Source organism: Sceloporus undulatus, chromosome 1 (assembly GCF_019175285.1).
Source record: "Sceloporus undulatus isolate JIND9_A2432 ecotype Alabama chromosome 1, SceUnd_v1.1, whole genome shotgun sequence".
NCBI lineage: Eukaryota > Metazoa > Chordata > Lepidosauria > Squamata > Phrynosomatidae > Sceloporus > Sceloporus undulatus.
Genome location: NC_056522.1, coordinates 343,402,446 through 343,430,007, shown reverse-complemented (window position 1 = coordinate 343,430,007; position 27,562 = coordinate 343,402,446). Strand labels below are relative to the sequence as shown.

The window sequence follows — 27,562 nt, the reverse complement described above, 5'->3', positions numbered from 1 at the left end:
ATGTTAGTGGGACATTAAGCCAAGTAAGCAGGTACAGGATTGGATTACAAACCTTTCAGACCTCTGAAGGACTGATCCAACCTTCATTTTAGCATTCAGATGTTAAGTGCCATCTTTATGATGTTAAACCTTTGTTTCAGGAAATCAAGCCATGCAGTTATGGATACTTTAGGATGAGATACAGTCAAACCTCTTAAAGCTACTCCCAGACTACACCTTTGTATTTCTCCCAAAGATCCTAACCACCCCACTCTTCAACCTTGTATGTTATGGAAAGCCCAAACTCATATAGATTTGGTTTAGAGATGTGACTGCATCCAAAAAGAAAAAAGAGAGATATAAAGGCACCAAAGGTTACATTAAAAGGTATCTTTCAGTCCAAACTGGCAATGGAAATAAAACCTTCTCTACCTTGCAGGTCAGCTTTGGTCAACTCAACTTTGTTAGCAAAAGAACGGAAAAAGCGAAAACAATAAACCAGAGGTTAGTAAAACGGCAGATTAAAAACAGGGCAACATCACTAAAAATAAACAAACAAAAAGCAACTGGTATAACCGACACAGCTCTTATGCACACTTAAGAGATGTGGAAAGGGTGACACCACCAAAAGACAACATATAGGCACAGCAGGAGTGGAGCAGCCACCATGGCTTCCAGTCCACCACTCCCTGAACAACATCTAACCAACACAACAGGCCACAAAGCACAACTGCTGGGTAGGGTGAAAGAAGGATAGGTACACTTATACACAGAGTAATACTGGAACGGACATTAATGGCACATGATTCACCAACATTTATAGGAGAAGTAGCAAACAGTGGCATTTTGGTTCCTACTCAGGAGCCTCTGTATTTTCCAACAAGAGCCTAAACTCTGATAACATCAAAAATATTTATGATCACTATGCAGATCCATTCTGGAAAAATACAGTTAGAGTCCTTCTTCAAATCCCCTTCCTCTATTGGATTTTAAAAATTTCCCTGGAATTTGTATGATTTAAAACAAGACAGCTTCATGGGTGGAATGATGTGTTCTCCAACAATAGAAGCACAATCAGCAATGGTGAAAGATGATTTCCATGTATGGCCTCCCTTAGTGTTCTGGAAGAACCTTTCTGATCCCAATAATTCTTAATATGATGTCAGTAGTTGGAGTGTCCATCTTTGTATGTTCTGAATCCAGCTTTGTTTCTGAATGACCAGATAGTGATTGGGTTAGAAGTAGCTCTGCTCAGTTTGATATCCTGTGCATGTTTCTGGAGAAGGTAGGCCTGGCTATCACTGAGCATATTTTGGTGTTCATTCTCCAACATTGAATGGTACAGCATTTTCAGAATGATGCTGCAAGGCATCGTTATTAATGGTAATAATGGGAATTATTAATGGTATTCCAGTTCTGGAATTCTGGAATTGTTTGTTTTGTGTTGGCTCCTAATCTGTTTCCAAATTCAAATGAAAACTCTGTTTTTCATCTTTAAAACTCTCAGTGGGCTGGGTCAAGGATACATGATACTAGCATCTGTTGAGTTCAGCCAAGATGACCTTCCTCCATGCTCCTATCTCTGTCTGAAGTACAGTCAGTGGTTATGTTTAATTAAGTTTTGTCAGTTTTGTTACCCTTGATCCCCTTAGCATATGCCTTGATTCTAATATTTCAATGTTTTAGAAACTGCTGAATGTAATTTAATTTAGGTGGGCCTTTCGTATGGAGTAATGTGCAGCTCTAACTTTTTCTTGCCTTTTTTCTTTTCAATTGCCTTTTAATATGCTATAGTATGCTATTTGGGGGCTTCTGCAGAAATGTAACCCTTAAATCATAAAAACAATAACAAAATGGCCTCTCTCATGGGGTGGAATAGACACTACAAGAATCTAATTTTGGTCAGAATTTGGAAGTCCAGGCGTCCATAAGGCCACAGAGGTTTATATCTATAAATATCACATGTGATGCAACTTTTCTGTGAAAAAAACCCAGAAGTCTGAGCTATACATGCTTCACCAAGCAATGTAGTCAAAGAACATGCATGACAAGCTCTTGTTTTCCCTTGGAGACATTATAATATATTTCTGGACTTCTATGGGGTTATTTCATGGGGGCATTATTCTACAACATAAGAGATCTCCTTATTTTTTCTATAATTGCCCCCTTCTTATACATGTTCAGCATATATGCTTGAGATTCAATCCAAACAATTAAGTTTATTGCACAGACCCTGGAACAGGCCTGTTGGGTTACAAAAGGGAGCGGGATGGGAAAGGGAGGCAGCATAGAACGCATCTTACCACACAGCAGAATGCTGCCCCCACCACTGGAAGTTCCCATTCCGTTCTGGATGCGTTCCCCGGGGCCAATTTTCGGGAACTGTTAAAAAGCGTTCCTGAAAATCGGTCCTTGGGGAATGCATCTGGAACAGAATGGGGACTTCCAGCAGCAGTGGCGGTGTTCTGTTGTGTGGTAAGATGCGTTCTATGCCGCCTCCCATTCCCATCCCACTCCCTTTTGTAACGTGACAGGCCCATTCCAGCTTCCAGGGCTTGTGTGATAAACTTAAATGTATGAACATAGGAAGCTACCTTATGCTGAGTCAGATCTATGGCCCATCTAGCTCAGGAGGGAAGCAAGCGTTGCCTATAGGGGGTCAAATTGCTTTTGCTTCAAAATGTCTCCAAATGTTCTTAGGGGTGTGGAGGGCATTTTTACCATATTTGAAGCCCCCCAGGACTAGGGTTGCCATAATTGTCCACTATTACCAGGGACAAAATGTAGGACAAATTCGAGACCAAACTGTAGGACAACTGCAGGACAAAACTCAGCCCAAAATGTAGGACATTTAAAGTCCTCCATTTTTCTTAAATGACCTACATTTTGGGCTGAGTTTTGTCCTGCAGTTGTCCTACAGTTTGGTCCAGAATTTGTTCCACATTTTGTTCCTAGTAATAGTGGACAATTATGGCATTTCCATCACATTTTGGGCCCAGTCTAGGCCAATTTAGACCTAGGAAAGGCCTTTAAAAACTGTAAGTAGCTTCCACTCACTTCCTGTTGCCACAAAAGGTCCAAAAACATAGTTAAAATGTCTCCTTGTCACATCAATAGCACTTTGGGGGCAAAAGAAGTATTTTTTTTAAAAAAAATATTTACTTATTTATTGCAAGGTAGAGAATACAGCCCTCTTTTTTCCCCCATTTCTGACCTAGCTCAATAATGTTATTTCTGAGGGCAATTATTCCCTTGAGTTTCAGGCAAGCCATGTTCTTTGCTCTACCTAGTCATTCGTGGTACTCTAGACTCTCAAGTCTCCCATCCAAGTACTAACCAGGCCTTATTCCAATTAGCTGCTAATATCGGACAAGGTCACTTGTGTTGAGCATGGTGTAGTTGTATAAAATCAGTATTAATTAATGGAGGTTTATCTCTTCATTTCAGCACAAGGGCTATGCCTGTTGACAGAACCAAATAAGAAATACAGCAGTTTCTTATATTGTGAAGAGACTTCCTTATCATGAAGACTGTGTTCATTTGAAATGATAATAATGCAACCAGGACAGAAACAATCCTTGGTATCTTTGAGTAGGACTTGGAAATAGTCTGGCCTTAAACCATGGACAACTGCTGCCAGACATTGTTGACAAATATTGGGCTACATGCACTGGGGGTCTGATTCAGTCTATTGCAGTTTAATGTGTTCTTATCCTGTCCACACTTAAAGTGCTATGTGGAACCACTAGGCTTTTCCCCCCACTTCATTTTATTTCAGGAACCAGACTTTGGTTTTGGCATTTCTTCCCACTGCCTGAGGTAAGAGAATTCGGATAATGGAAGTGAACAAAGAAATATTTAATAAAACTTTCCATAATGCTAGAAGAGAATAAAGGCATTCATATCCATTACTGCAGGAAGAAATTTGAAATAGTCATGCTTCACCTCCACTCAGGGCAAGGTAAGAAATATACAAACCTTGATCACTCATTCTATGCAGAGAGTACCAGCATTAAGTGCTGGTGTTGTAACTATGAAGGAAAGATTCTGCCATGCCTTCACCATTTTTCAGTTTACAGTTTTGAAGGCTGCACTCCTATTCATACAATCCTATTCATGCCTGGGAACAAGACTTATTCAGTACAATGAGACATACATCTGTGGAGACATAGGATTGTAGTGTAATACTCTTCAAACTGGCATTAGAGTCCCATGTGGAGTGCAGATTCTAAAGGCTTCCCACAATATCTAAATTTTTAAATCTTTGCTTTTATTTTGCAGGTTACTGTTAATTACCTCTCAGCTGAAGGAGTTGTGATTTCCCCAACCTCTAGGTGAAAATTTTTAAAGACAGGGGACTTTATCACATGGGAGGCAAGCATCCTCTTCCTGTCATTAAATTGCCATTAAATAATGTTAATCGCATGGTCAGGGGGCAGATTACGACACACACGCCCCCATGCTTATCCCATTCTTGTTCTTTCTATAAACAGTAATGGGTGCATAATTTGGTATTAATGGAAATTCCTGTTAATACCAAATGACAGGTCCATTACTGTTTACAAGAATGGAATAAGGGCACAATAATCTTCCCCTGATCTCATGATTAACATGATTTAATGATGATTTAATGATTGGAGAAGGACCTCTGTGTGATAATCTCCAGTGATAAAATATTATGTATTTTAAAAAGTTGTATATTTTGAAAATTGGGGCAAACTTGGTTTAATTCTCATTTACTTTTTTTTTTTACTGATTATTTGTTCCAAGGATGAAACCAAGGATGAACAAAATACCTCAGCCAAGTGCTTGAACTGCTAACTTTCAGATCAATATTGTGAAATGGGAGTTCTCCAAACACATGCTTTATAAATTCACATAATTGTTCCAACCACTGTAGGCCAAAAACTGTGGGAGAGGATCTGGAGGGAATAACACAACACTCTGATAGGATCATGGAAATCATTACCATTATCTGATTCTTAATGGGAGGTATTATCAGCATTGGAATCCAAGCTTGAGGGATGGCTTATTTTGCCATATAATGGTATTCGCCCCCCCCCCCCAAAAAAAACCCTCAAAATTTGTTACTGGGTTTTGATTAATGAGAGAGAAAAAATGGATTTTTAGTTTCACACTTAGTGGCTAATTGCTCTGTTAACAAATTACACTTCTGGGCACATTGTATTTATGGAAGCTTGTAGGTTAAACATTGGAGGGTGGTCAAAATAGAGATGGTGGGAAATAACTAACAAATGACTGATGAAATAAATGTAATGTCATAGACAAGAAGTACATACACATACACATACACACGGTCATTCATTGCAAAAATGTCTAGATTCATTGCAGTTTTTCATCAGGCTATCTACTAAACCTGTGTTCAGTTGCTGACTTCAATGGCACAGTTATCAGTAGATTTGCAGCAATTAAAAAGGAGACTTGGGTGTTGGATAGAATGGATTTTCAACAAAGAAAGAATTGAACTATATTTTTAATGCTTATTTTTAAGAATGAGAAAGAGGTCTTATATTCTAAGATTTCCTCTGGTTTCTTCTTCCATTTAAAGATACAGCTATTTCCCCCCAATGATAGCACTGATTCAGTTCCTCCTGAGACCTGCTAATGACTGGTTGCATAATCAATGCAAGGAGCTCATTTTCCTTCAGAGATCCCACCAAAGATCATGGAGCCCTGGATTGAAGACAATCAGGTGATAACTGGAACATAATTTCTTTCCTGAATGTTAACATATTTCATTTCTCTCTTCTGGGTTGTTAAATTCCTTCAAACAGATATTTGAAAAACCTCTGGGAATCCTTTTCCCATCAAATTAACAAAATGATCAGAACAGAGAAGAAAGTGACCAAGAAAAACATGAGGTAGAGCAGTGACCTCTATGCAGTGATAAGACTCACAGAATATGAACCTTGAGAAACCAAATTTGTTGCCACCTAATATGTGAAATATACCCTCTATAGAAAATGTGGTAGGCCTCTGTGCTGTCCTTATAGTCAAACCAAAACACAGCTATTTCTAATTATTTTTGAGTTGTGGTTTCTGATTACATTACTATTTATGTAGTATTTATGATTAATCACATTTTTATATATTATATTGTACTGGTACAGGATTTGCTTTTGAAAACAGTGGAAAGGTTATTTCTCATTGGTTTTATATATTGTTTATAAACCTGCCTTGAATCCCACTGTAGGAGAAAGACAGGATATAAATCCTTGAAATAAATAAATAAAATATAATTATTGTTAATTGTTTTTTTTTTAATATTTTACTTGTGATTATTCTTACAGTGTGTGTGTTGTTACATTTTTTTAGATGGTTGGAGTCCATTTTGATGAGAGAAAGAAGGACTAGGTTATTAATGTAACTAAATACACAAATATTTTATTCACTTCACTCACTTTCCCCCCAATTCAAAATAACTGTAAAGGGTTCCTGACTCCAAGCAATAGCATGCTGCTTCTGATCTCAAGGGATCATTTCGCTATAACTGTTCCAGCCTATAGTGTGTGCTTTTTCTAACCACACCATTTTCTTACATGGATGAAAGTTCCCAAGTTTATATATAACTAATGTCTAGAACATATAATTTGATACAGCCTTTCTACCTTAAATGCTACTCAAGATGATTATGTCATTCCATGGCTGAATACCTGAGGGCTCTGTGATAACTACCAGCTAAAGCCTGGATTCCTCACAGCTGGATGCAACAAAGCTCTTGGCTTTGCTAAAATGTCTTTACAGGAGTATATGATCTGCCTGCAAAGCACCGAGCAAACCTATAACAGGATAAAAGACTAGCTGCCAACACCTTATATATGAACCACTGCAAAAGAGCACAGAAATAAATTCTACAGAATCCAGAGGAACATTCAAAACCTTGCTTATGCCTTAATTCATATTTTAATTTAAAGCTTCAAATTGGGACTGGGCTGGATATAACATATCCCTGAAACATTCTTTTACATAGTATTATCCCTGACACGCTAACAATTTAAAACCCAGATGGTTATTTGTTTCCCATCTAGGCCATAACTCATTTGCTGTCCTAATTTATGCTGGGTCTTCTTTTTGTTTTTTAAATGTAGTACTACTGAATGAAGGATAAAAGATAGCAGGGACTGTTGTATAATGATTATAGCCAATGGTCCTTCTAAAGATATAGGAACATGTCAGACCATTGGTCTATCTAGCCCAAGATCAACTGGCACTGACTCTCCACATTTCAGGCACAATTCTCTCCTAGACCAACATGGAGATCCTTGATGTCCCTTGTTGGTCTCCCATCCAAGTATTAACAAGAGCCTACCCTGTTTTGGTTCCCAAATGAAGAGACTGGGTGTGTTAATGGTGGTACTGTATATCTAGTCTTATTACATTGTTTGAAGGTTGCTATCCAAGGTCTCACACAATGGTCTTTCCCAATCTGGTTGACTGAAATCTTTGAAACAGAGATGGTTTATGCTGAAATAATATTGTATATGTGCAAAATGTATGTTCCACCTTTGCAGTTCAGATTCTGCTGCTCTGAGAAGTGTTTGCTTTATAATGTTTTAATCTTTAATGTGATTAATGTTAATTAATAAGGCAATTTTGTAATTAGTGGCAAGCTGAAAATCGTTCTACTGCCAGGGAATGAAATAACTAGTCTTCTATAAAATTATTATTATTTTAACAATATTAAAATCTAAGTTTGAAAAGACACAAATAACCACATAAGGTATTCTATATGAAAACACAAGTGCCTCTCTGGTATGTAATGACGTAGAGCAATAGAGCAGTAAATGAACTGGATATTCAGAAAGCTGAATGGAAATAGCTTAAGGACAGATAGTCTGTTCAGAATGAAAGCCCTGACATGGCTTTTCTAAAGCTACTAACAATGTTCTGTTTCTATATAGTTAAAATTAAACAGATCCTTTATCAAAGGTAGGTAACAGACCTTGTATATTTTACCAAAGTACTTTAGGTTGAAAAAAAAAAACAAATGGTATATGTGGCTGATAAAACAACAACCTCTTACCATCTACGTGGAATCAAACTCCATCCCAGTGTGGGTGATTTTCATCGCCCAAAAAGAATCCTGTTGGTGACGTATGTTTATATAACCTGAGTGCATCTACACTGTAAAAATAGTGCAGTTTGGCACCACTTTAAGTGCTGTAGGTTCTTCTCTGATATTGCTCAAAGTCCTACCACCAACCTATAGAAGGCAGCTTTCAGGTGCCAGGGTACAATTCTGTAGCTATTTTCTGCTGGTGAGGGGATGCTGGGCAGTGTCTGACTGCAGTTTTGTAGATGGAAAAAGAAAGGTGACTTTGTTGTCCCAGATCTCCAGTGAGTTACTGAAGTTTTTAACTGAGACTCACTGGACCTTCAGAGTGATGTCTAATGTCTTCTCCAAGTGGCAGAAATACAGCTGGGTGCTGCCTGGGCACCTCCTGTGCCCTCAGCCTTCTGGATAAAGGGACACAGAACAGGACAGGCAGAGTATTACACTCCATCCACACCATATAGGGGATTGGCCATCATGAATTACTACAAGGATGGGGAAAAATTTCAAAGTGCAAAAGGAAGGCTTTCCTAGTTACAAGCATTCCCCCTAGTTACAAGGGTTTATCTCCAACCTCTTTCACCCATATTTAGCAACGGCTGCAATGTTCAATTGATCTTGCCTGCTTCTGAGAGATGTGCTTTCATCTCCTCACATCTTTTTTAGAGGTGAGTACTTTTGCAAAAACCACATTGCCCACACCTCTCTTTCTTTAACATTTTCCCACAAAATCAAAACACAGAACAAAAGAAGATTCTCTCAAAGTAATATGTTGTTTATTTCAAGACATATAAAATGTGAGTGATTGGTTAGCCTTGTAACTATAGAGCTCACAGAGTTCCAGGGAGACCAATGGCAATTTACCCAGAACATACACAAACAGGCTAAAAAATGTATGATTTGGCATGGAAAACAAACAAGCATCCTATACAATACGAAGGGCAACTAGGAGAGGCATAAAAATTTATGGAGACTCTTGTTTGTGGGCTTGTTCATATGGATATTGATCACATTTACCACCCTGAAAGCAAAGTATCAACAATCGCATGACCATTTGGTAGATGGTAGCAAAAAAGCTTGGCAGATTTTGCATGTGTGTATGTCATCTGTTAACTTATGAAGATACTATGAATTTTGTAAGGTTTTCTTAGGCAAGGTGGTTTGCCACTGTCTTCCTCTGAAATATAGCTTACAATACCATGTCAGTCTCCCATCCAATACTAGCCAAGTCTGACTCTACTTAGCTTCCAAGGACAGATGGAACCTCGTGCCTTAAGAGTATTTTACCAGATCATAAAATCCAGGCGTGCAGAATTGTTTTGCTTGTTTAAATGGTAGGTTACTTGGCACAATTTCAGAAATAACATTCTGCTCTTTTTTGTTTTGCTGCCTGTGATCAGAGTGATACAATTCATTATACAAAAGCACTCCCAATAGGTTCCATGTAATAGCCCTAAAGTTTGAATTGATCCCAAATGGAATGCTGCAAGCGAGAAACTGATTTTAAAAAGTGATAATGTCTTCAGCAAAAGATTACTGAAGGCTTGATGTTCTGGAGCAGATCTCAACTGTAACAGACCTGGCATTTTGGAAAATAAAGCACACCACATAATATATTTTCAGGCTGTACAATCTGAATTTCTGGGTGGGGGTTGTATCCTGATTTCTTGTTACTAGTACTTCCTAAATTATTATGCATTTTCTGTTATGAGGGGACTTTTTTTTAGCCCTTACAGAAACAAAGAGAATTTCCCAAGGAGCATATATGTCTTTGCAGTGAATGGACATGCATGTTTCACTCCCAGGAAGGAGACTTAGGGGCAAAACAGACTGCCCTGTTGCACCGGCTTGGGGGTGGCATGAGAGCATGGTGTTTAGATGCCACACACTCTGATGCTGACTCCAAGCCGGTGTCATGCCTTGTGCCCAGGTAGTTTTGCAGTGTTCTGTTTATATGCCACATGCTGCAGGAGTGCTGCAAAACCACGGCAGCAATGGAAAAATCAGTTTTTTGGCAGCTCAGAAAGGAGCAGCACTTTACCATTTCTTTTTATGTCAGCAAAAAGTCAGGTTGGGGGTGTGGCATGTGGTTGCTGTGGCCCCAACCTGGTGTTCAAAGGGGCGCCATCTGTTTCAGCCCTTACTCATTGCAGCTGGAAGCAGCTGAATTCAACATTGTTCTACTGGCCTTTACTGCTTATCTTCCTTGGTGCTTCTTTTGTATCTCTACAAACTTTTCCTTTTTGGCATATTTTAATCACCAGTCTTTCATTTAGAGCTCCACTTCCTGCTGAAATAAATATGTTATGCTGTCTTGTATTACACTACTGCTTTTCAGTGGAAGAAACTGCTGAAATCCATTTATTTATTTATAAAATGTTGAAAAGGTAAAAAAAAGTTACATAATTTAATAAGCAATTTCATGATAAACATTAAAGTAAACAGCCTAATGAAGTCCATGCAATGTTTAACCACCCTCACTGGTGGAGATGTATTAAACAAGAAAGCTATATGATAAAGTGGGAACTTTGATGATCACTTCTCATCCTTTCACATGTTGCACATTCAAGATGGTTACAAAAGCATGTAAACTGTATGTGGATGACAGTGGCAGATGTCACAATGAGAATAAACCAGTAAGAAGATCTATGAAGGAAATGTGTGGTGATGCAGAGAACAGCAAGGAGGAAGGGAGGGCTGTGGGGAAAGGAATTGGATTTTAGGTAGGCTATACCTTCACATCCACGTTCAATCTGCCCACTGCGATGTAGAGCATCATTAATCAGATCTGGCAGGCGTCCATTCAAGTCCACTGATGCTAGGCAGCCCTGAAACCCATCGCGGGATGCCACCAATTTTGGGAGGTTGCTATACATTCCTTGAGCCAGGCCAGCAATGTAAAGATCACCTGGAAGGATACAGGAGAAAGGACAAGGGAAAAGAAGTCAAATAGCATTGCCTTTTACAAACATATTGCAACCAGTACATTGTAAGATTCTTCTCCTTAACAAGTAAGCAGATGATGCCAACATGAAAGAACACGATGTGATATAAACAACAATCAGTTATAGAAACAGGTGGCTGTTTTGCTTAATTTACCTGTCAAGGAGCAAAAACGCAAAATGAAAATCAAGACAACAACATCTTGCAACACAAACCTACACTACTACAAAATACATTTTCTCCTTTTTTATAGGAAGGTAACACATGAGTTCATACTTACATGTATTTGGAGTGGACATTTCTAGCTGCAGGTGGTTAATAATGAGTTCCTCCATTTAAAATCTCCTCAATAACTATAAGTGAGAGAAATCTATTTCCCGATACTTACGCTTTCACATTCTATATGGCATGTGTGCATACATGCATGCTAGCACACATGTAGTCACATAAATGTTTTAAGGATATTTGATGAATTCAGGCATTGCTCAATCTAATATGAACTGAACTAATATGTACCACCGGGACTCATGAGCATGTCAAAAGTTTGTTATCCACTGATTATCAGAATTCCTGTTTATTCCAACTCAATTTTTATCTCCACAAATTTATTAAAATACATTTTAAAATATGTTTGGAAATGTGCTTGGTATGAAAGTACATTTAGGAATGCATATTTTGAAAATATTAATATGAGACTTAGTGAGTTGATTTAAAAATAATTGCAGATTAATACAGAGATGGGATAGAATGGAGTTATGGACTGTGTGAGGGTGGCAAGGATTGCAAATAGACTGATCCATCACTGATTTGTTTGTGTATATTCCTGTGGAGGCCTATTACCAAACCCACAATCTATAATCATATTGGTCAATATTTTTTTTAAAAACTGAGAAATTAGTTGTCTAAAGAGAACCTACATTCATAAATATATTCATGTTTCTTCATTTCTGATTATATTAGCAACTTGTAACATAGACAATGTTTTGAACTTTACAGTTTCATCCACACAAACAAAACTTTCCTATAATTCTGGGTCAAGAAAAATTGTTTTGTTTTGTTTTTGCTAGGTGTATCTCCAACCAAGAATATATAGCTGTACATTAACTTTCTTACAGCTGAATCAATACATCTGATGCAGTGTTCCCACTTCAACTGCCATCTAGACCTCAAGTGGTGAATGCCTGTTCCAGATCTGCCACCTAAAATCTTGAAAATGCCAGCCCAAGACTTTCCCCCCCATAAAGATCACAAGCTATGCCCCCTTTCCCCCACATTCATCTTTTAAATCCTAATACATCTGCTTAAGAAATCCCAGTGATGAGAATGTCTGGGTGAATAAGCCCTCATTAATATCCAAATACTTACCCTTAAGATCAAGGTTTTTGGCACCATTGATAACTTGAGTGACAACTCTGGTATCTACTTTTAGGCTGTGTGTATTGCTGTTGTCTCGGGTGATGACTACATTGTGCCACTGGTTGTCATTCAAAGGCCGATCACTATTGCCTTTAATGACATTAGGTCCATTCCCCAGGTCAAACACATAATGTATATACCTACAAAACACACAAGGACTGGCTCAGAAGAAAGCTCATAATGAAAATGAAAAGCAGCAAATACAGAGAAAATGTCAAATATCTTCAGCATATTATTTTAATTTTCTGATCTTAAAAAAATCAATTCACATGGTCCTAAAGAGCAGCTCATGGACAAAGAAATGTACAACCAGATTGGTCACAGACAGAATGTGCACAGTTGTAGCTGCTGTGATATCACAATTACTTTCTGAACAATAAAGAGGAAGAATTTAAATTTAGACTACTAAATGTGTGCTTGCACACAAGAATAGACTAACTCACAGAGAGAATGCCAAATCTCACTTACCCCTTGACCAGCTCAACTGCAATGAAATCATTTCCATCCCCACTGTTGAAAAGGATAAAGCCATCAGCAGAGGTTGTTTTGAACTGAAAGAAGAGGTGCATGGAGGTGTACGCCTGCAAGGTTGCTAAGCTCAAGTAGCTGCTCTTGGTCTTGAAGGTAACAGGATCAGCAATGATGTTACGGAGTCCAAAGCGGGCTTTCAGTTCACAGTAGTCAATGTCACCATTCTTGCATAAGTCAATGTAGAGAAGACCATTGAACATAAGGCTCTGGAGGTGGCCAATGAAGCTGGAGGGAATGACAGAGATGTAACGCTTCTCTGTCATTATCCCAGTCTCAATGTTGTGAAACTCCAAGCGTGTGTGGTCACCAACCATTGTTCCTGAGGATTAGAACACAACACAGCTGAAGAATGTTCTGCAGAATAATGGACTCGATAATAAGGTCTGCCTCCAAAGTATTAACAACCATTAGGTTTCTGTTAGTAGACCTAAGACCTACAGTCTATTTCTTTAGGTAAAGATATTAAAGGCACTTCAAAACAGCAGAAAATTTGATTGGATTTGAATTTTCTTTTTGCTTTACTTCTGGTTCCCTTTCTGTTTCACTTGTCTGGTTCACTTTCTTGGGTCACCTCTTGCTATGTTACATATGACTGTTTTCTATTTGGGATACAATGTGGAAGGGATTTTGATAAAGGAGGTCACAATGAGGAAACTGCTCACCAAACAAGAATCCTCATTTCCCAAAATGAAATTTCCCCCTAGTCCCCAGATTTCTAGCAACCCAGAGAGTGATAAATTGAATACCATTCATACCTGGAACTCTAATATCGGCTATATTTGGATTTCCTCAGTAATTTTTGCCTACCCTTTTCTTTGGATGCCTCATCTGTATGCATAAATGCTTACCTAAACATTTAAGTTACTGCTATGCTAGAAATTTCTGGACTGAATGAAAATTCACTTGGGGATAGAATTCTTATTTGGGGTGCCAATGGCCTCATCCATTTCTTTTGCTATACTCCTTCTTTTAGTCTGGAATACTCAGACTAATCTGCGTAGTACTTACATAAATGGTGGGAGTTTTCCTTGGCGGGGTGATAAATGGGAGTCCCTCCATTTATCAGGGCCTTTTTCCCTATTGGAGGGGGACTGGAGAGAGACTGTTGAGAGTAATAAGCTGAAAAGAAGCAAGGTCTCAGCTTTAGCCTTTTCAAAGTCAAGGATTCAGGTTTGGCTAGGTTTATTCATTTGTAATTTATCTTTTAAGTTTGTGCCTGGAGGGCCAGTTGTCCTCCATGTCTTACTCTTTAATGTTCTTTACTTCATAATAAACCTTTTTCTTCAGTATTCTGCCTTTCTTCATTCCTTCTAATGGCCTTAGTTTGGCTAGTGTTTATTCTTAGTGTTGGTTACCAGTAGAAGGCCAGTGCTTTGTTGAGATGTGACAAGTTAAATCATTGAGTAGTGGCAGCAAGATATACATTGTATGTGTGTGTGTGTGTGTGTGTGTGTGTGTGTGTGTGTGTGTGTTTTCAAGGAGTCACATCCAGCTCAGGGGAGTGGAGTGGGACCATAGAGAATTATCACATCATTCCACTGCTGCCACCTGTGATGGTTCTCTGTGGTTCCACTCCACTCCCCTGAGCTGGATGGGACTCCTTGAGAACACAACAACAACAACAACAACAACAACAATAAACAGCTCGTTGCCACCACCAAATGATTTAACTTGCCACACTCCAGCAAAGCATTGGGACATTACTGGCCTTCTACTGGTCATACTACAGTTGGCAAATCTTGTCGTTGTGTGAATACTGAGATAGCAAAAGAGCTGGGATTAAAAACACCTCCAGAGGTTAGTGCTGTACTACACATAACTCATCTAATCTTCATGCATGAGACTGAGAAAATCTACACTGTGAGTTGTGAGGTATTTTCTGACACCTTTGAAACTCCAGTAAGACAAAGACATATAGTTAGTATTGTTTAGGGTTAAATTCTTATGTTTTCTGAGACCACTTGAAAACTTCAATGCCCCAGACAAATAGGGCCAGGTTATTGACAACCAGAGTATGGAGCTTATCGCTTGGACAAATAAGCTAGTTTACCTCTTTCTGTTCTGGATCTAGGATGCCCCCAGATGTTATAATTCCTAAATTGTCACTAATCTAGGTGGGATGCCACTACCCATATGGATCCCAGGTCGAAGCCTTGCTCAGCCGGCCATTTTTTAAGTCAGAAGCTCCTCGGTTTCAAAAAAGCACTGGCTGAGTGAAGCTTTGACCCGGGATGCATCGGGGCAGTGGCATCCTGCCTAGATCAGTGGCGATTTAGGCATGATAACATTTGGGGGCATCCCGGATCCAGAATTGAAGCCGGAAGAGGTAAACTGGCTTATTTGCCAAAGCGATAAACTCCATGTCATACCTACTCCTCAGTTTGCTGGAACATGGCATGGGGTGTTTTTTGCCCAATTTTTGTCAAATTTTTATCTCTGACTTAGACAAAAATGTACTCTCATGTTAACAAAACTTCAAATCAATATGATGGGTCTATTTTTTACCTGGGCATTGTTGATACATACATACATACATACATACATATATAAAACTTGTAAGTGACAAGTACAGAAACTTGTAGAATGCCTACATCACAGGTCTCATTCTGTGTGGATTTCACAACAAAATGTCACTCTGTGGGACTAAAATGTACCATGCTAATGCATGGGAGTTAAAAAAGAAAGGCACTAATATTCTTGACCATCAAGTGTCAGTGAGTGGTACAGTCAGCTCTCGGTATCCGCGGACTTGCCATCTGCAGATCTGAGCATCTGTGGATGGCAAACCTTTGTTTTTCTCAATAGAAGCATGTGCTTATAGCCACACTGCCATTAGGGAAACCCCCATTGTCCCGTGGCAGTACGTGCACATGGCCATGACACCATTAATTTCCATTGTCCCCAATGGCGGCATGATTGCATTTACGCACCACCATTGGGGACAACGTGGGCTTGAGCATCTGCGGATTTTGGTGTCCGCAGGGGCATCTGGAATGGATTCCCTGCAGATACTGAGGGCTGACTGTATAGCAGCAATGGGGTAGTAGACTTAGTTAAGCAGGACCAGACTGATATCCCCATGTAGCTCACTAGGTCTGTCAAAGGTAGCAAATATTAACAACAGCCACCATGAATTCCATTTTGGGATAAAGCAAGGATATAAATCCCATAAATAAATAAATAAAATCACTACCTCTCAGCCCAATCTACCTTTCAGGTTTGTTGTGAGTGTAAAATAGGACATGCAATTCTGAGCTATGTGGCAGCATGGTCTACTGTACTACAGAACATTTTCAAAATGTGTCTTCTAAAATGCCATGTTCCATATTAGGGTCTGGGACAGGGACTGAATGTTCAATAGAAATGCTTGCTCCTCCCCAACCCTGCCTAAATTATGAAAAGTTACCAAATTGGGTCTTCCACATGCAAACAATTCAGAAGCACTTTAGATATAAATTGTCCTGTTTCCTAGTCCGAGGACTGTCAATTAAATTGTCAAGGGCAAGAAGATCAGGAAAAGGTGAGAAAGAAAAATGAGAATACAGTCATCAAAATGATAATGTGCTCAAAAGCCATCCTGCTGCTTTATACAAGGAGAAATAGTCTGATGATATTTTGGTTATCATTTGGTTCTGCTTAGTGATATGGCAGGGAGTAAGGAAAAAGAAGGCAATGGATAAAACAGCCTCATTAACTTCAAACAGCAAATTACCTCTCCATTTGTGCCTGGCATGCTCTGCACTGGTCTTTAATTATTTGCTTCCATAAAAGCTCTAATTGAATTACTTCTACAATATTCACACAAACACATATATTTAAAAAGCTATAATTATCACACACACACACACGTCTGTTTACACATTTAGTAATTTATATTCATGAAAATGATCCCAACAGATATGTTATATATACAAATATATCTTATTCATTTGAATACAGAAGAATAATTTAAAGTGATTTGGGATTTCACATCATGACTGTGATAATTTTAATGGCATTTCCTATTTCACAACTAGTCACCTTGAGCTTCATATAAAAGGAAATAATGATGATGATGATGATGGTGATGATGATGATGATGATGATAATAATAATAATAATAATAATAATAATAACAACAACAACAACAACAATAATAATGCTGTCTTATAAAAGGTGGGCTATTAATTATCTTCCCTCGCCATTTCTCCTGCACACATGTCCTTTTTCTAGCTGTAAAGTTATTACAGAATATGCCATCAAGTGGCTGTGTTTTGGAATGACATTTGTTTCAGTACAGAATTTTCCAAAGAGGTTTAAGCAGTGAGGCTACAATCCTATAATGTTTTCTAAAGAGCAGATATAAATGAAAAACTGCCAATATCTAATGCTTTGAGAGGCCTTCAAATTGGATTTTTAAGCTATAGTAGAATGACTATTCACATAGGCATTTCTCTCTTTCCATATTACTATGTATGCATATGTGCAGTTACACAGATTGTGTACATCTGTGTGTACACAACCACATGCTCATTTTCATCTCTCTTTCTCTCTGTACCATCCTTTCAGGTGTTCTTCTAGACTGGGCAAATAAAACACATTAGTATGTTTGCTTCCCTATGGATTTTGACAAGCTAATCTTTCAAATCCTGAAAAAAAAATCTTGATAGGGAATGAGCGAATAGTTATTGTAATCTGAGCCCCCTCCCTAAACTATGGACAATAGTAGCTATTTCAGCTGCTTTAGGCTGTGCTCCCTTTTCTGCATTCTCTACATAAAGGGAGTATTATGAACAGAAGCAGAGAAGCTTGGTACTATGCCACATTTTCTTCTTCCTTGGTTCTCTCTGTGTAAATGAAATCAGTTGAGATTTTAGCCTAATTCAAATATTATCCAGACTGTTGAATCCTTAATCGCTAATTTCACAATGTATATTTGATTAAGGTTTTTCATGCTTCCCTTTTTAGGGGGATGACTCACAGAAATCAAGCTTCTTATATTACAGATTACATTGGTGGATATGGCATGGACACCCACAGGTCTACTACAGAACACAATCTTATATGTGGCTGAATCCATGTTTTTATCCTGGTTATTTAAAAAAAATCAGCAGATATATGAACATTAAAAGTAAGAAATAGATAAAACAAATAAGTTCTTGGACAAAGCATAGATCTCAAAACTAGAACCCTGGAAAGACTCATTCACTCACCTTCAGCAACATCATCATCCACTGTCAATTTCAGACTCTTTCCTCGACGAACTACCCGGACTGTGTGCCATTCATTGTCATTGAGTTTCTGTCCTGCATAAAGGGTCTCAGGTCCTTTACCTGGAAATGGTCACAAGTATAAGCAAATATTAAATTCAGACCCAAGACATTAAAAACTTGCCTGGTTGAAATGTTGCTGAAATTACTTGGCAGCTATAATGCAGAAGTGAATGCACATGGCACAAAAGTTGCTGCTTAAACATCAAATACAGTTGTACACCTTATCTAGTTTCAACTGAATAGAGACAATTATTCCTTTCTTCCTGTCTCAGTCCAGAAAAACATACATAGTTGTATGCTCCTTTTAAATATAGCATTTGCTTGTTTTTCATATCAATAAATTTCATAAAGAATAAAAAAGACTGGATTGTTCTGAAGGAAACTGAAATGCCAATATTTCTGTTTTAGAGTAAGCAAATGATTCTGTTACTCATAATGATCGCAACACCAAGTTGATTTCAGCAAACACATCTCCAAACAAGGTCAAGCATAAAAGAATCCCTAGCTATGCCAACAGTACTCTTCCAGTACTTGACCATAGATGATTGACAACTTCACAAATCCCTTCCTCTCCTTTGTTCATTAGGACTTTTAATGTTATTTTCTTTCTATGTACTAAAATATCAGTTCCTCTGGCAGACATTGCTCCTGAAGGTAAAACCAGCTTTACAAGTCTTTCTGGCTCTCCATTTTCAGTAAATGTCAGTGACTTACACTTCTGAGTTTTTCTAGCATGAACATCAGGAAACCAGATGCAGTTACATGTAAAGGATGTGGTTCAAAGTGTCTGTAAAACATCTCAAAACACAGAGATGTCAAGAAGGGACATAATATCCAAGCCATAGCAAGAGAAGTAAAAGCTAGAAATAACCCAGGACAAAGTGTAAATACTAACATAAACCTGCAGTTGGCCTTTGCGATAAATTTTTGCCTCAGTGGTGGCATTGCATATCATTTTTGCCCAAGAAAGGATATCATATGTAAGGCCTGAAGCAGACAGGTCAAATAAAATGGCTTTTACCTGCTTCAGGGGCATGGTGTTCAGATGATGCATGTCCCCAAAATGACTGGAAACTGTGCCAAGCTGCAAAAAGCTAGCCTAAAAATGACTTCATTTACACTGACTCCTGCCGGCATGGGTTGGGACTACTGTGGCAGCCCACTTCAAAAACGGGCTGTGTGGTTTCTGTAGTCCTGGCCCAATGACTATCTGCTTCACCTCTCAGAAGGAGAGTGGCATTACTGACAATGAAACACAAAGTGAATGGCTCTCTGACATTATTTCTAGAAAAGACTAGAATATCCAGATTGGAGATTCTCATGTAAAGAAATAGATTGCCAAAAGAAATTGTGCTGTTCTGTTGGCAGATTCATACCTTTTGAGGAGCTACAATAATTCACTATATAACTTGGATTAAAAGTAAAGAGCATGGCCCTTCTCCAATACAAAACATCTACTTTGTTCCACTGAGCCTTCCATGAAAAAAGGTAGTACATCCATTTTATCCAATTCGTGGACAAAGAGATGCAATATTTCAGTTTTAGGAAAGATGGATGGTGGCATTTCACATGGTGTGTGTCTCTCTGAAATTCTTGTTTCAGTTGTAACAACCCATTCCTAAGCAATCAATGCACATCTTTTGATATAAAAGACGCACTTTGGTGTGTCTTGGTGATGAGCCGTTTCCAGACAAGGATCTGGATGAGGACAAAGATCTAGTGTCAAAGTCATTCCACTAGCTATTACATGGGAGGGGGGCATGTGTACCATTATGCCACAGGTGGATAGGAAAATGGTGTGAGTAATACCAACATAATGCCCTGCCCCAAGATTCTGCTTCATAAATCTCTGCTTTTGCTGTTGTTGGTGCTGTTGGATAAATCTATTATGTGACTTTATTTGGATTTTTAAATCCAAATAATTGTATCTTGTATACTCCTTTTAGTATCTCTTGTAAATTTAAGTGAACAAAAAAATTAATGCAAATATTCCGAGGTCTCTGGAATCAATGGATGCATTAATTTGTTTATTCAAAATGATCAAGCACATAATTTTATTGTTTCCACTACAGAAGAATGCACAGGACTCATATCTAGTTTTTACTTCTTTTTCAGAAAATGAAACAGCTGACAAAGATGTCAGAAATATGGAACTTTGATGATCATAGCTATTCTCAGCATTCCATAGAAAGTATAACAATAATGTGGGATGGGGCTGTGTAAAAGAAGAGTGATATGTGTTATTTACAATCATTCTACTATGTTCAGCCTCTTCTCTGTTTTTCAGATTAGTCACAAGACTGTATTCAGGGGAGGGTAGCCAGAGCTTGATGAACAATAGCAGGCTACCATTCAGCAGAATAAATCAATAGTGCATCAATGGGCAGTTGCTTCTTTTTTATCCAAATAACCCCAGGCTCTTTATTTCCTAGTAGCAGACATCCCACTTACAGCTGTTAGGTGAAGGCTCAGGGTTTTGCTTTCAAAGGCTCCAAAGGAAAATAAACATGCTATTAGTAATGCCTCACTTTCTGGAGCATAGCAACATTCAAAACAAGAGAAATTCAGAAATTCAAAACTAATAGCCCTGGGGTGTGAGAGAAGATATTATTCTGCCTTCAAAGACTTTTCAGCTATTTGTGGAATATGCTTGCAAAGAGATGATTTTAAATCATTTTAGATTTATTCATCACTTCTTTCTCCTTTATTACCAGGCTTTGTTGCTGTGTTTTGCTTTAGCGTCTGTTGTTTTTGTTACTTGGAAGACATCTGCAGCAAGAAAAGAGCCATGCCTTTTTTCATCTGTGATCACCTACTGTAAGTTCCTGCTCAACATCACTTCTATCGATGTTACATCTCCAAATTGCCATGGTAACAAAGTGTAATAGAATAGGCAGCAGTAGCATTCAGTGCAGGTGGACGGTCCAAACATTAAAAGTGTGTGTGTGTGTGTGTGTGTGTGTGTGTGTGTGTGCGCGTGTGTATAATGCCACTCCCTCACCCCATATACAGATAGGTAGTTGGCATTAAAGAATATGGGGCAGGGAAAACAGTCACCCTGGAAGCTGAACTGCTGGAGATGCTTTCTATTTTTTAATGTTTTTGAAAGGGTGGCAGATGGTTGTTAAGCAAGGGTTTTTTTTTAATCCATTACTTAATTTTTATGAGATTAAAATGAGAGGCAGGAAGATTTGCAAACAGCAAAGTGCAGAAAAAACACTAACAGTCTCAGCCAGAGATTAACTAGTATAGTGCTGGGACACTTCTGCTGTTGTATCAGCTGGTCATTAAATTCCTTGATATGAGTTTATAGCCAGTGTTATGCAGAAAAATTACAAAAGCTGGCATCATTCCACCAGCAAGCTGAGCAATCAGTATCAGAACCACCATTACTGCATGCAGCCAACCCAACAGAGTCTGAATGAATTTGCAATTTGTGTGTGAAACAACATGAGGATCAGCTTGCACAACATTTTGTTGTATAGCTTGTGGAACTGCTTGTAGCAGGATGCAAATGTTATTTCCAAAAGTGATAGAAGCTAGCAGAATAACACCACTGGATATAGCCTAGATTCCTATCCAGGGATATAAGGTCCAGATATTCAACCAGACAAGAGAAATATAGAAGATCTATTAGTTATTCTTATCAGTGGAATTGTTGAATGCAATATTAGTGCTTACTTTCTAAGTTGCACTGAAAGCAAGAACAATAATTTGTTGGAGAAAGAGCACCTATCATAAGGACAGTGCTTTGGGTGAGAAGATGAGAAATTTTAAGTCAAAAGGAAATCTCAAGCACACAAAACCAAAGTGATATCAAGATGCTGTGCTTGCTTTCCAGAAAGAATATGCCTGTCATAAATATATATAAATCATTATGTTTCTCTGAATGCCAAGCACTTGGAATGAAGGCAGCCAAAAGTGGCAAGGATAAAAGGACTAAAGCTGGGGTGGGAGAAGACCTGGCAGAGGACAAGAGAAAAAAATGCCAAAAGCATTATGTCATGGAAAGTTCTCTTAGCCATTCAGGACAGGAAGGCTACTGAATGTGGAATGTGACGCTGGAATATTTCTAGAGTAGGGTTTTTTTTAAAAAAAGAAGAACAAAAGTGTAGAGCATCCAATGAAATCCACCAGAGAAAAAGACAGATGTTTCAGGATGCTGGAAAGACTGTATTTTAGCAGATAAAAAAAAACACCCCCCCAACATCTTGACACATGTCTCTTTTTTCTCTTCTAAAGGAGGGTAGGTATGTTTCTGGTGGATTTGGGGAACAAATCTTATTGAGAAAAGTTGGCAGAGTTGGACATGTTTAGCCAGAACTAGCAGAAGAAATGAGAGACACTGGGATATGGTGGTTTGAGCACTGGACTACAACTCTGAAGACAAGAGTCTGAATCCCTCCCTGCTCAGCTATGAAAACCTATTGGGTGACCTTGGGCAAGTCATACTCTCTCAGCCTCAGAGGAAGGCAAAGGCAAACCACCTTTGAACAAGTTCTGCCATGAAAACCCTGTGATAGGTTTGTCTTAGGGCCACCATAGGTCAGAAATGACTCAAAAGCACAAAGCAACAGCAGAAAGCAAACCAAGAATCAGCAAAACAGTAAAATTTCTTTTTGTTTTGTTACGGGGACTTTTCCCTTGTACAGGTACTTATGCTGAGAAACTGGTGACTTTAAGGAAACCATCCTCTTTGTAGCTATGTAGGAATCCCTAAGAGAAAAACTAGAAGCCAATATGCTTCTAGGTTATTTATCTCCATTTATTTTTGAATTTTATAACTCTTCTCCCTCCACAAAAGATCCTAGGGTAGTGATTTCTCTACAGCCCATTGATGAGCCCACAGTCCCGTTTTATTTGCTTAAATTAGTGATGCCTTTATCTTATCAACAATTGTTAGGATAGATCTACTTTTTCATTTTAAAATGATTGCTGAGGTGGGTTTCCTCTCTTTGGATGGCCAAGTGCATGGGTGCATATGCACACATGTTTTTATATGTGCCTGTTCTATTGATATGTTGATGAAACAATATTTGTAATGCAATATGAACACTGAAAATGCAGTACCTTGAGGAGCATTGTAATACAAAGAGGAACTTAGTATTCATTGCCAGTTCATTAAATTACCAACCAAGATCTGTCTCTTTTACACACACTCACGCACATACGCGCGCACACGCACACACACACATGGGTTTTGCTCATATACAGTGTTGTTTTTAACATGGCTTACCAATGAAGTTCTTGAAGTTAAAAGATAGACACAGAGGATGTTTCAAATGGACCTTGTTAGCAACGCTCTTATTCACCTTACCTGTGTGTTCTGTTCTGGTCCTTCTTCCATGAAGGTTAAGTATACTGTCCTCTAATATATTCAGTTACTTACTTAAAATGAAGTAAAATGAAGCAGGGCCCCAAATAGAGAAACAATGTGAACATATAAACTGAAATTCAGTTTCAGATATCTGGAGTGTAACTAGACTAGTGCCAATCATTTCATGTTACTTCACTGGAGTAAAGTCCTATTTGCATGTTAACTATTAGTATAGTTTTTAAAAAATTCATTGTCTGCCAATAAAGCTTCATAAGCAGTTTGCACAAACAGTAAGACACAAAAATAAAAATAAAATATAACTGACAATTTGATATAATGTATTAAAAAATTAGAGTATGGGCCCAAGATGGGCCTCTCTGGAAAAGAGAGAATTCCACAGAGTGCCTTTACTGAGAAACTTCACTAATTTTGGATAGTGAGGAAGATCCTCCAAAAATGATATCAATAGAGATGCAAGGTGGTTCCTTCAAGTTCAAAGTTTCTTCATTCAAAGCTTTAAAGAAAAGTGGAAATACTTTGGAAACCATTAATTTCAGAGCTGTCCCAACAAAATGTTTCCTCCTTTTCTTCTTGTCACCAATTCCATTCCAAGATCAAACTGAATTGCATTCATGACCGGCTTCTACCTTTGTAACATCATGACCTGCCTTGTCAATATTCCAAGAGTGACCTGCTAGATTATGTAAATATCTATTTGGTAGCTTCACCCACTGGGGACAGTAATTTAAGTTTGTTTTAATCAGTGATTAATTTTTTTAAATAATAATAATAATAATAATAATAATAATAATAATAATAATAAGTATCCAAAATGTCTGGCACTACAAAGTCACCATGTTTCAAGTAACAGAGGACCGTTCCGCACGGGCAAAAAGTACGTGCCGTGCCTGTACTAGGGTTAGAAAGGGGTGTCCTTTCTGGATGACCCTAACCCTAGTACGCGCTCAGCACGTACAAAATGGCGGCACCCGTTCTACACGGGCACCGCCATTTTGATGTCATGGACACCTAGCGTCCGCACATCGCATGGCGGAAATGACACGCATGTGCGCCACTGGCGACTTGCACCGCCATTTCTGCATCGCAAGAAGAAGCTGCATTTTGTAGTTTCTTTTTTGTTGCGTCCGGGAATCGCATGGTTTGTCCACTGCGGTTCCTGGATGCAGCAACCACCGGCGCCGGCAGACCGCCCTTTTTGGGCGGTCTGTAAAGCGCCTAAATTAACACAGCCAACTAATAAATAAACATGCTATAGTTACTATATATTCTCATGTATAAGTCTAGAAATTTAGTTTAAAAATTGACCCAAAAAACCTGAGTCAACCTATCCATGGATGAATGTAAATATTGTATTTTAATGCATATGTGGTGAAATGCAAGAGTTTAATTTGCCCTGGAAGCACTGACCCCCTTCTACTCTCTCATCCACACAGCCTTTAATATGAGGGCAAATAGTTATGACTGCTGCAATTTTGAAAGTTCTTTGGCATTGTTTTCCTTTACTTCATTCTTTACATCCTTGATTACATGTGCCTAAGTTTTACCATGGACTTATCCATGGGTCATATCAAAATCCATTATTCTGGCCCCAAAACTTGCCCTCGACTTACATATGAGGTCGACTTATAGTCGAGTATATACGGTACTCATCTAACACTCTCTGAGACTATGCCGCATTCATATCAGTCTACTAATCCACAAAAGGCACAGTTTAACAGAGACATTCAATCAAGGCTAATTTATAGACCATTGGATGTTTATCTTAACTTGTTCTTGAAGCATGCCCACCAATCCAGTGTGTGTGTGTGTGTGTGTATTTAAAAACACAGCTCTAGGTTTACATCCTGCTGCTTGACAGAAAACAAAACCCTTCACTTCCTTTTCTATAAGTACAACTCGGCTTTTGCCTTAAGCTACAACTCCTGTCAATACTTACACATAGGTCTACTCTACAGACTCTACAGATTTACAGAATATTCAGAATATTCTGGAATTTATTAATGGTGGGAATTACATTCATTTTAAAATGGACTCACACAAGTACCATATTCTTCACACATGTAACCATCATAGAATCAAATAATAATAGAATCATAGAGTTGGAAGATACCCCAAAGGCCATCCAGTCCAACCCCTGCCAAGCAGGAACTCACAATCAAAGCATCTCCAACAGATGGCCATTTGGCCTCTCTTTAAAGACCTCTAAGGAAGGAGACTCCACTACACTCTGAAGGAGTGTGTTCCTCATCTGAAGAGTCTGAGCGATACAGGAAAGTCCTCCAATGCCAAATGGCCAAAGTTACATTCTCAGTTACTATGGAAAATACCAAAGTGCATCCTAGTATCTGAAATATATTCAAATTGCTATCTTCAATAATGCAATAATCAATGTGTTAAATCTGTACTGAGTGCCTTCCACAAACTATGGGTATCTACCATTAAAGTAAATGGCAGAGACCCTTTGACTTTGGGATAGAATAGGATTCAGGACGGGATACGGAGTTGAGACTGCCATGGTCGCCTTAGTCGATGATCTCCGTCTGGGCATCGACAGGGGAAGTGTGACCCTGCTGGTGCTCTTGGACATCTCAGCGGCCTTTGATACCATTGACCACAGTATCCTTCTGGAACGCCTGAGAGAGTTGGGTATTGGAGGCACTGCATTGCAGTGGTTCCGATCCTACCTCTCGGCCAGGTTCCAGATGGTGTCACTTGGGGACAGCTGTTCGGCCAAGAGGGAGCTCAAATCAGGGGTCCCTCAAGGTGCGATCCTGTCCCCAATGCTATTCAACATTTACATGAAGCCACTGGGAGAGATCATCCGGAGACATGGGGCGGGGTGTTATCAGTACACTGATGACACCCAAATATATTTCTCTATGTCTCGAGCTGAAGCAGTGACTAAGGATGGCATCTCTCCTCTGAATGCCTGTCTTGGGGCGGTAATGGACTGGATGAGGGAAAACCGACTCAAGCTGAATCCAGGTAAGACGGAGGTACTTGCTGTAGGAACCCCGAATCCAAGAATGGAGTTGTGTCAGCCAGTTCTGGATGGGGTCACACTTCCCCTGGAGGATTCTGTTTGCAGTTTGGGGGTGCTTCTTGACTCGACGCTCCAACTGACAGCTCAGGTGGATGCGACAGTCAAGAGCGCCTGCTATCACCTTCGTTTGATACGCCAACTGCGCCCCTTCCTGGAGCCGAGGGACCTGGAAACAGTAGTACATGCACTGGTAACCTCTCGATTGGACTTCTGTAATGCGCTCTACTTGGGGCTACCCTTGTGCCAAGTTTGGAAACTTCAGCTGGTACAAAATATGGCAGCCAGATTGATCACGGGAACTTCTAGGAATGACCATATAACACCGGTCTTGAAGTCCCTGCACTGGCTGCCTATTAGTTTCTGGGCAAAGTACAAGGTGTTGGTGATTACCTTTAAAACCCTACATGGCTTGGGCCCAGAGTACTTGAGGGAACGCCTTCTTCCCTATTGTCCGTCCCGCACACTAAGGTCCTCTGGAAGAAATCTACTACAGCCAAAAAAAATCTAGGCTAACATCTGTCTCCCAGAGGGCCTTTTCTACTACTGCTCCTAAACTATGGAACAACCTGCCCGAGGAGATCCGTCACATTTCCACTCTGGTAGCTTTTAAGAAAGCACTCAAGACGGATCTCTTCCGGCAGGCCTTTCCAGTTACCCTCCCCAGATATAGAGATATTTGTCCCCTCATCTGTCTATTTCCCCCCGCCAATGTTTCTGCCTATTTTTTGGTTGTTCAATGTTTTTAATGTTTTAAATGTTTTAATATTATTACTGTTTAATTCTGTTTTAGTACTGGGAATGGGGGGTGGTGGTAGGTCTAGGGTTTGATTTTTTAACTCTATTGTAATTTGTTGTATTTTATTGTTGTAACCCGCCCGGATTCTTCGTGATTGGGCGGGCTAGAAATAAATCTATTATTATTATTATTATTATTATTATTATTATTATTATTATTATTATTATTATTGAATAGTTGTGCGAATCCA

At 39.0% G+C, this 27,562-nt stretch overlaps 1 protein-coding gene across 25 annotated transcripts in view; it reads right to left on the bottom strand.

The window, feature by feature from the left end:
* Positions 1–27,562, bottom strand: part of NRXN3 (neurexin 3) — a 1,626,608-nt gene that overhangs the window by 898,899 nt on the left and 700,147 nt on the right. For 13 of the 25 annotated variants that reach the window (XM_042468184.1, XM_042468325.1, XM_042468193.1 and 10 more), the window contains 5 exons: positions 18,136–18,255; positions 12,881–13,262; positions 12,362–12,552; positions 10,788–10,961; positions 412–438 (listed from right to left, as the gene is read on the bottom strand). In XM_042468184.1, coding sequence (XP_042324118.1) covers positions 412–438; positions 10,788–10,961; positions 12,362–12,552; positions 12,881–13,262; positions 18,136–18,255 — 894 coding nt within the window. The remainder of the gene's footprint in view (positions 1–411; positions 439–10,787; positions 10,962–12,361; positions 12,553–12,880; positions 13,263–18,135; positions 18,256–27,562) is intronic. The other 12 variants (XM_042468221.1, XM_042468259.1, XM_042468276.1 and 9 more) reach the window with 1 other exon arrangement.